At 40.9% G+C, this 10,105-nt stretch overlaps 1 protein-coding gene across 1 annotated transcript in view; it reads left to right on the forward strand.

Annotated features, from left to right (window-relative positions):
• Positions 1–8,401, forward strand: part of Wdr11 (WD repeat domain 11) — a 53,442-nt gene extending 45,041 nt beyond the window's left edge. The window contains exons 22-29 of the mRNA XM_046450191.2: positions 1,166–1,231; positions 2,133–2,310; positions 3,027–3,122; positions 3,597–3,762; positions 4,579–4,676; positions 5,105–5,250; positions 6,113–6,192; positions 7,441–8,401. Coding sequence (XP_046306147.1) covers positions 1,166–1,231; positions 2,133–2,310; positions 3,027–3,122; positions 3,597–3,762; positions 4,579–4,676; positions 5,105–5,250; positions 6,113–6,192; positions 7,441–7,598 — 988 coding nt within the window. The 3' untranslated portion in view covers positions 7,599–8,401. The remainder of the gene's footprint in view (positions 1–1,165; positions 1,232–2,132; positions 2,311–3,026; positions 3,123–3,596; positions 3,763–4,578; positions 4,677–5,104; positions 5,251–6,112; positions 6,193–7,440) is intronic.
• The last annotated feature ends 1,704 nt before the right edge of the window (positions 8,402–10,105 follow it).

Genomic DNA, 10,105 nt, shown 5'->3' on the forward strand with positions numbered 1-10,105 from the left:
TTAATAATTACAGGGACAGAGCATTTGTTTTCACCAAGTTCTCAACTACCAGACTGCTCAGGCCTCAGGGCAGGTCTAGGATCTGTGTTTAACATCCTTATGTTTTGCCACCCTCTACCACAAACCCCTGTGAAACCCTGTGCTAGAAGATGCACACAGGTGACTCTTAAGACTACTTCCCTCATTTAAACTGAGTCCCGTATCTGGTACTATGTGTGCATAGGTCTGGCTGAGAAATTAATATGTTCCCAGAGCCAAGAGTATGTACTGGGAATAATAGAGCAAAGGAAATAAAAAACCGTGGGTCCACATGGAGTTCTTGGTAAAGTGTAAAATATTTTTGCAAACTACATTGCCACAGTAATTATAATATTTAACAAATTAAGGATCCTAGAATGTTCTGTTGATGGAAAATTCAAAATAATTATTTTATTGTTTTCTGTATCCAAAAATTAAATAAGTGGGAAACTGTAAAGAATACTTTCCCTCTGACTTATGAATATTCCAAATTTATCTATTTTAGAAACATAAATTCATAGAAATACTAGCTGTTTTTTTCTTAAATATTTTACTTTTAGAATAGTTTCAAAATAAATTCTGAATGCTGTCTTCTCTAAAGTATGTACTCTTCCTCATGATTAGCAAAATAATCAATGAAAATCTGATTCCAGTTGCTGGCAACTGTTCATAGTTTCTGAAACTCCCATGGAATTGTTGCATGCCTTCAGGGCTGAGCTGGAGCACCATCTCCTGCTGGGGGATAGATGCTGGTGCTCCAGGCCTAGGTCCTCTCAGCCCCCTCACCTTTTGAAATCTCCGTATTGAGGCAAAGTGACTTTGCTTTCATAAGTTCTAAATACATCCATTGGGTGGAATTTTTACATCTCAAGAACATATTGCCTGTAATCCTAGTGGCTTGGGAGGCAGAGGCAGGAGGATCACGAGTTCAAAGCCAGCCTCAGCAAAAGGTGCTGAGCAACTCAGTGAGACCCTGTCTCTAAATAAAATATAATATAGGGCTGGGGATGTAGCTCAGTGGCCGAGTGTCCCTGAGTTCAATCCCTGGTACCTGCCCCCTAATCCCAAAAAAGTGTATTGATTTATCTGGTTTCATTTTTTTTTGATTCAAAATTTTTGCTTTACCTCTCTGGATTCCTACCTACAGTGACATAAAGAAACTCTTGCTTGATCCAGAATTCACTCTCCTGCAGAGGTGCCTCCTTGTTTCAAGGTAACACTCTGAAGTATTCTGTGTAAGAGACAGAGAATTTCAAGTTAATTCATTTAACTTTATCTTAGCTTATGTAAAAGCTACAGCCAAATTCTCATATTTTAGAAAAATATGTGAGTTCTGCCTCTGGATTTGACTGTTAATTTTAAAAACAGTAGTAGTACAAGTATGGGGAAAATCGAATTACATTTAAACATGAGATCTAGGCCCTTCTAAATTGAAATGACTTTTTCCTATACACAGCTTTAAAATATGTGTTTTAAAATATCAGATACAGGCTGGATGAGATGGCTCAGCCTACAGTCCCAGCCATTTGGGAGGCTGAAGCAGGAGGAATGCAAGTTTAAGACCAGCCTCAGCAACTTAGTAAGATCTCAAAAAATAAAAAGCACTGGGAATGTAGCTCAGTGGTAAAGCACTCCTAGGTTCAGTCCCCAGTACCAAAATAATAATAAAATATCAGGTACAAACAGAATGTGTTTAAATATACAACAAATTGTGTTCAGAAGCACTAGCTTGTACTTTATCACTATAGAGTTGTCACTTACAAAAGAAAAAAGAAAAAAAAAGACCTTTCCCTCCATGCTCCACAGAGTAAATATATAGCCAGCTGTCCCAGAGAAACAACTTCCCACTGTAGTCCACATTGTCTGCTAATGGCAAACCAGATGGACAGTTGGTCTGCACATAGAACAGAGAGATGTTGGGGTCCACAGGTGCCCTGTGCAGTCAGGCCCCTGTATTTTGTTGGAAACCCAGTAGCAGAGCTGAAGAACTTGATATGTCATCCCTGTCCCCTTCCTAGGCTCTACTGCAGTGTCCTGATGGATTTGGAAATGATAGCGTTCGCAGGCCTAGGCTTGCTGTGTGAGCCATAATTAACCTTGGTTTCACTCCTCAGGCTTTATGGTGACGAATCAGAGCTGCACTTTTGGACAGTGGCAGCCCACTACCTGCACAGCCTGTCCCAGGCTAAGTCAGGGAGTACAGTGGTGACCAAGGAAGCCATTCCTCGGGACAAATTGAGCAACCCACTGGATATATGCTATGATATCCTTTGTGAAAATGCCTATTTTCAGGTATTATACTTTTTAAAAAAGTATTTAACCTATTTATTTAACTATTTAAAGCTTTTATCTTGATTATTTGTTTCTTTCTAAATATCTCGGACAACTTTAAAACTAAGTTAAATCTCTCTCCTACAGAGAGATGGCCTTAATTTTTCAGCTCTGACAAACTCATATGTGTCTCTGGGAAAAAAAAAAAAAAGACAAAAAAACTAAGTTAAAGTCCATATTATAGAAATAAGTCCTTTGGCAAAATCAGGACTTGCAAAGCTTACAAACACTGAGTTTTTAATAAACATTAAAATTTTACTATCAATGTTAATTTTTTTATTTGTCTGAAATATTTCAACTTAGAAGATTCATTTCCCTACAAGTAACAAGTCGTTTATTCATAGTTTAACTTTACTATTCAAAATGTATAAAGATAGCTTCATAATTTTGTTGCCTTCTATCAGAATACTTCAGTACATGCAGGGTTTTTTCATCCAGTTCTATTCAAGTGCCAGTGGCTGTAAGCAGCAGACATGCATACAAAGGATAGTACATTTCGACATTTTTGCTTTCCAAATTCTTACTAAATTGATGAATTTTGGTAAAGTTAATTATCTAGCAATCTCACCAGTTAAACTGACTTTTCTTAAAATAATCTTTTCAAGTATAGTAAAATTGAAATAACTCTAAAGTTTTTTATAATCCATCTCAACTTTTTTGTTTTTCTCGTACTTTAGAAATTTCAACTAGAAAGGGTTAATCTACAGGAAGTAAAGCGGTCAACTTATGATCACACCAGGAAATGTACAGACCAGCTACTGCTCCTGGGTCAAGTATGTCAGTTTTTATAACTCTTTACATGCTTCATGAATTTTCTAATTGATTAGTATTTCAGACTGTCGTGTGTGTGTGTGTGTGTGTGTGTCCCTTTCCCAATAAATTTTGGCTTTCTTTAAAAATAAAACAAGTAGCATTGTGAGAAAGCACAAATGTGGTTAGGCAGCTTGTGCTTTTGGCTTCCTTGATTGAGGGTAAAGCCCAGCTCCGATGCATTGTTTGTCATTTCTGCATCGACCAGCAAGGAGCTGAAAGCACCTGATATCCCACTGTTTTTATATTTACTTTAGAGAAGCAGTGTGGCTCTTCTATTTAAGTTTCGCTTATGTAAACAAAACATTCAGGAGCATTTTTTGAAAATAATGTATTCCTTAAGCTATAGACTTTAGTGTTCCACATTATGAATTTTAAAAGGCTATACTGGAGGAAGATATTCTTAATTATAATTAGAAAACTGTTTCTCTTATTAGACAGATAGAGCGGTACAGTTGCTTTTGGAAACAAGTGCAGATAACCAGCATTATTATTGTGACTCACTGAAAGCCTGTTTGGTCACCACTGTCACCTCATCAGGTCCCTCTCAGAGCACCATTAAGCTGGTGGCAACCAACATGATTGCCAATGGCAAGTTGGCAGGTAAGGTACACTTTGTGGTGGCATCTGTCAGTGCTCAGGAAGGTCAGACCCATGCTCAGCTAAGTGCTTTGTTACTGAGGACATGTCTTTCCTGTGTATGCTGAAGGAAAGAAGTTATTGCTAGCTATTTGTCAGGTGGCTGTAATTTATTCATCTAAGCCAGAACTTGTTTTCAGAGTGAAAGGGGCACTATTAATAATTGTAAAAATAAGAGAGATAAGCCAGACAGTCCCAGACACACTAAATCTAGTGTGTGTGATCAAGCTTGTTAGTGAGATGGGCTTTACCTATTTATTCTCTGGGCAGTATTTGTGTTTATTACTTGAGTGGTAATCTTGTAGAACTCTATTAAAATTTAAGTCAAGAATGTCTCCATTAGTTCCAGGTGGAGTACCCCTTTTCCAAAATGCTTGAGACCAGAAATATTTCAGATTTTCTATTTTTCTTTTTTCAAATTTGCAATTTTTGTGTAGAAATAATGAAATGTCTTAGGAATGGGATTCAAGTCTAAATAGAAAATTCATTTATGTTTCCTATATAGCTTATACACATAGCCTGAAGGCCATCTTATATAATTTTTTTGATAATTTTATGCATTAAACAAAGTTTCATGGTATGGAATTTTCCATGTGTGACATTATGTCAGTGCACAAAAAGGTTCCTATTTTGGAGCATTTTGGATTTCAGATTTTCAGATTTGTATCCTCAGCCTGTGTAAGATGCTCAAGACTAGATGGAAGCAGATGGCAGCTGATTTTACTCTTTAATGATGTGTCCAGAAGGTTGCTATTGAGAGGGCTGCTCTCTGTCTTCTAGAGGGCGTTCAGTTGCTCTGCCTGATAGACAAAGCTGCGGACGCCTGCCGCTACCTGCAGACGTATGGCGAGTGGAATAGGGCAGCGTGGCTTGCAAAGGTAGGTGATTCCAGAGGAGCATTTGAAGTAGAAAGCTCTGTCTTCACTTCTCACTTATGATTTGGAAGCGTTTTATGCCTGCAAACTTGCTTTATAAATATTTTTCTTAAAATTCTTATTCTCCCTCTGTTTTTTGTAAGTTGCATCTCTTCTTATTAATAGAGCTTGTATTGGTAACAAATAAGTGAAAGAAACTGACTCTTCTCTCTGCTAGAGTCTGACCCAGCCTGCAGTCCAGGGGTACTGTCAGGCCCCTTGGTCCCACAGGTGCAGGTCACTGTCACTGGCTGCCATTTGTGGTAAGCAGCCACTCGGGGCATTGTTTTGGTAAAGCAAAGGCTAGTGTTTACTTCATAGGAACAGATCTCGCTTTGATGTAATTATTTTAATGCAGGATGTTTCTGTTTCTAATGTGGGCATCTTTCCAGGTCCGTTTGAATTCTGAAGAATGTGCTGATGTTCTGAAGCGGTGGGTGGACCACCTTTGCTCCCCACAAGTCAATCAGAAGTCAAAGGCCCTCCTGGTCCTGCTCTCTCTGGGCTGCTTTTCCAGTGTGGCAGAGACACTTCACAGGTACATCTCAAGTGCCCCTGGCTCTCTGGACTGCCCTGATTGATCAGTCACACTTCCTTGAGGCTCTGGTGGATGAAAGAAGTATCCAATTTAGGTTTATTTTTTTTTTTAAACCTGAAGGGGAATTGAACCATCTGTATTCATAATTCATTTGGTCTAGAAACTATGATATTTTACTACCAATATATTAGCCAACCCTAACAGGCACCTATTTAAAATGAATATATCCTTCTCCCAGGTGGGCGCAGTGGCACAAGCCTATAATCCCAGCCATTCGGTAGGATGAGGCAAGAGGATTACAAGTTCAGGGTCAGCCTGTTAACTTACAAGACCTTGTGTCAAATAAAATAAAAAGACCTGGGAATATAGCTCAGTGGTAGAGTGCTTGTTTAGTATGTAAAAAAATAAAAATTGAATATAAAGAAATCTTGAGAGAATCAGGAAGGATTCCTCTTTAAGCAGAACAGTTGAAGGGAAGCCCGTAGAGTGGTAAAAAGGGGTTACAGCAAGGTGTCCCTTCTGACCTTTTCAAGGAAGGGAACCCATTGCTTCTGACGGAACATTTGCTTATTGAAAACTAAAAGAGGCGAATATGACAAAAGATTATTTGTTCAGTCCATACAGTGAGGACATAGTCTTTTGTCATGCCTTGGTAGATTACTGTGATTTAAAGTGTTTGACAAAGTTCATAAGCATTTGAAGCAAAGCTTGGGTTGAGGACTTGTGTATTCTCTCTTCTTCCCTTTTTGAACTGGGCCTGGGTGCTGGGAACGTGAGTACAAACCTTCATATAGAAACATACCCCTAGGTGGTTCTGCCTCTAGGCCGCAAAGGCTCACGCCTGTTCTGTTGTATTGGACAGCATGCGGTACTTCGACAGAGCCGCTTTGTTCGTGGAAGCGTGTCTCGAGTATGGTGCGTTGGAAATCAGTGAGGACACAGATATCCTTTATGAGGGTGTTGATGCTGAGGGGGAAGAAGTGACATGAGTGGGGCTTGGAATTTCTCTAGTCAAACTGCCTGGGCAGAAATGATATTATATTGAAAAAGATCCATGTTTTGACTCACCAAAGCCAGGTGGGAGAGATGGGAGGAGGAAGAATTGGAGCAAGGGTCACTGTACCACTGGCTTTGGCCTTGGCTTGATGGAGGGGACACTGAGAGGACTGCACAGGAGGAGCCCAATTCCATAATGTTTGTTTGTATTTCAAAGGAAGCTGAAGAAATAATTTAAGAAAGGCATAAGGACCTGGTACTATAAAATAGTATTCTTAAATAAATTTTGTGTATTTATCTGGAAAGTATATACTGAAAAATAAAAAAAAGAAAGATTCCCACTGCACCCATGATGACAGTCTGATATGGAACAAGACAGAACACTTCAGAGAAATGTGTCTCAAAGGCAGGCCATGTGGGCCACCCACAATCAAGAACATAATATTTCTTCTAGATGCCTCTTGAGTCACATATTTTTCTTTGAACAGAATAGGCTTAAGGATACAGCTTCCAATCCCTTGTGTTTGCATAGCCCTACTTTTCTCATTGCACTTTTACTTGAATTTTTACATTTGGCCTTATTTCCATATGTCAGGTATTTAGTTCTGTGCACATATATATTTTTTTAAACTAAAACTAAACCAAAATTTTTGAAAACTAAAAACTAAAGCAAAAGCTTACTCAAGGACATGTAGCTTGTTACTGGTGAAATTGACTTTGGTTCAAAGTACTACTTTGAGACATCAAAACTCAGCATACCAGTGCTGTCCAAAAGTCCAGCACCATGATGTAGAGGCTAGGGAAGTGAATATCTGCCCCACGCCCCATGCCCTGCCCCCCCAAGCTGCTGGCCTCTCAGACTTTAACACAGAGCAGGGGTGTCTGGGAGGTTCTCTTCTCTCATCTTTCTTTTTCTAGTTTTCACTTGGGTGTAGGTGGTGGGAGACTCTGGAAAGATGTTGCTTGATCCTCAGGAAGGAGAAGCGTCCACTCAGCTGGCAAAGAGTGCAGTGATGTTACAGATTGAGACATCACCTCTCCCTGCACAGAGCTGCCTGCACTCCTGCTGTGCTGCCCACCCACCGTGGGTGTCAGGTCCCCCTAGGGTAGGGCTGGCCCTTCTCCTGCCCCTGGGATCCTGTGTGGAGCATCAGTCCCACTCTTTCTGCTCTTCTTTCCTTAACTGTGGTTTACAGAAACTCACTACTGCTATATATGCAGATTATGCTCGAAGCTTGAAGAACCTTGGATTTAAACAGGGTGCACTTCTTTTTGCTTCAAAAGCTGGAGCAGCTGGCAAAGATTTATTGAGTGAGCTTGAATCCCCCAAGGAGGAACTAATCGAGGAGTGACAGGTTATGTGCCAGGGAAGCCGAGGGTGGAAGTAGGCTGGGAGGAGAGCTGACCAGGCTATGGCCACGGTCATGGCTGAAGCCCAGGCCAGTGAGGAAGGCAGGCCCCTGTGAGCTCTCCCACCGTGTAAGGTCGTGTATGCGCAGAAGTCTGTGGGCTGTCATATTAAGAACAAGTTCTCTATCCTATACTGAGCTTCAAAAAATGTGAACACTTCAGAGTTTGAAGGTGTGTATCATTTTCTACTTCTGGATAGAGAGCTTTAAGATTCCTGGAAATACTTTTAATTTTTTTTTAAACTTAAAATTCAAAAGACTGAATCACTTTTCTCATTTACTGAAGTACAAAGATGTTTGAAAAATTAGTAAAGAAGTTTGTGAGACTGAGTCTCGAATATGTGCTGTGCCTGTGTTTATACACAATCATTCCAGATGAAAACAGGGCAGAGGTATTTAAAGATAGCTTACCAAAGCATTTTTTTTTTTCTTACCTTGAAAATACAGTTGATTCTTTGGTTTAGGCAGTTGCTGACATTTGTAATTTTAGGCTCATATTCTCCTGGGGAGGTTTTAAACTTTATGTTTAGTTTCAGTATGTGGGGTCTTTGATATTTTGAATTTCAACCTCTTCTATGATACATTACAGTAACCTTATTTTTTACATCTCTCTTTGTACTTTAATTTTCTGTGTATGTGTTCTTCTAATGGCTGAAATATATAAGTTGTAACAATTATAAATTATTGCTGAGAATTTAAATGTCTGTAACTTACAATAATGATAAATAAAAAGGACATTCCACTCAGGGCTTGTGTTTTTCGAGTTTTGTTTTGTTTTTATTTTGAGACGGAGTCTCACTAAGTTGCCCAGGCAGGCTGGTCTTGAACTCAATGATTCTCCTGCCTCAACCTCTCCAGTAGCTGGGATTATGGACGTGTGCCAGGCCCTTATGTTCTCTGAATGGTGTGTGAAGCCTGGTGCTGTGCTGGCTGCTCAGGAGTTGTCCAGCTGCCCAGCCTCCAGGGTCAGCATTGAGAGGACTGATACCCATACCTGGGCACGTCTGCCTCTGAGTTCCTGGTGGGGACCCACTGTCATTTCCATCTTTCCCCTCCTGGACCTTCCAGGTGGCACATGGCCTCACCCACCAGGATGTATGATTTTTAGATAGGGTCATAGCTTCTCTCTACCCTTGGGAATCAACCACTCTGACTCCCAGTGGTAGGAGACAGCTGCATGGAGAGGAAGGCCTGCCAGGAGTCCTTGCTCCCAGACTAAGTGCTTCAGCTGAAGCACTCAGGACTCACTCCTTGGTCCTGTACCTGGCTTCCTCCACTGTTCTTTCTTTGCTTAGGCAGGTTACATTAGAATTTCTAAAGGTTGTGGGCAAGCACAGCTCTCTTCATATTGTGTATTATTTAAGGTGATTGTTCGGATATATTTTTATTATTCAACCATTGTCTCAGCTCATGCTGCTAAAGCCAGACCACAGACTGGGTGGCTTAAACAACAGACCTTTATTTCTCACAATTTTGGAGACTGGAAGTTCAAGATCAAGGAAGGTGCCAGCAGACTCAGTTGTCCTCACTTGGCCTTCCCTTTTTGCATGCACATGAAGAGAGCAAGATCTTTCCACCTTCCCTTTCTTGTAAGAGCACTAATCCCAGCTGCCAAGTGAACCTTCAGCTCCTAATCTAAACCTGATCACTTCTCATACCTTCACTTTGAAGAGTGGATCCAGGCATTCAGCCCATAACCACCAACCAACTGAAGAATCAGAATGTGAACTTAGTAAGCAGAGAGGAAAAGGAAGATGTTTTATTCCTGAGCAGTATATTTTGAAAATTAAATAGTCTTCAGATTGAGGCCAACAGATAAGCAGCAAAGTGTTACCTGACTATAGAAACAAAGAAGTGAGACAAAGCCCTGCTAGCAGCTGGTTCCCAGTGGGGAGACAAGGCCAGGATCCTGCATCTGTGCTACAGTGCCAGTTAGTGTAGCTGTCAGCGCTCTTGACAAGATAGACCAAGTGTGTGTTCAGATGCAATTGAAAGTCCCCTTCCAACTGGAACTCGGGAGTGCTCTCTGGAGTGCGGTCATCGAGCTGAAACTGCTATACCTATCTCTCTGAAGCTTCTTGAGTCAAGAGCTGAACAAATCTGAGTCATTTTTCATATGCAGCCTTTCTGAGTATTGGTTTATCTTCATGAACCATCTTTAAGAACACTGTCTTACAGAGGATGCATCAACAGATGGCCTCAGAGTGAGACAGCAGCTGGAGAGGGGAATGAGAGCAAGAATGGCTTCAGGGAGCCCCCCACATTCCATGCCAGTCTTGCCTGGTGGGGCCTGGGCAACAGTCGGCAACTTCTGTGACAGGAAGGCCCGTGCTAGGCGCTCCTCCCTCCTGTCTGATCTCGGAGCCATTTCCTTCCCTTCTCTGCTGCCTTTTCCCTGCTCTGTTGCTCAAGGGCTGTTCTACCAAAGGCAGCTTACCTCTTCAGTCTTG

This window comes from Marmota monax, unplaced genomic scaffold (assembly GCF_021218885.2).
Source record: "Marmota monax isolate L192 unplaced genomic scaffold, Marmota_monax_Labrador192_F-V1.1 WCK01_AAM20220418_F8-fsc00004, whole genome shotgun sequence".
Lineage (NCBI taxonomy): Eukaryota > Metazoa > Chordata > Mammalia > Rodentia > Sciuridae > Marmota > Marmota monax.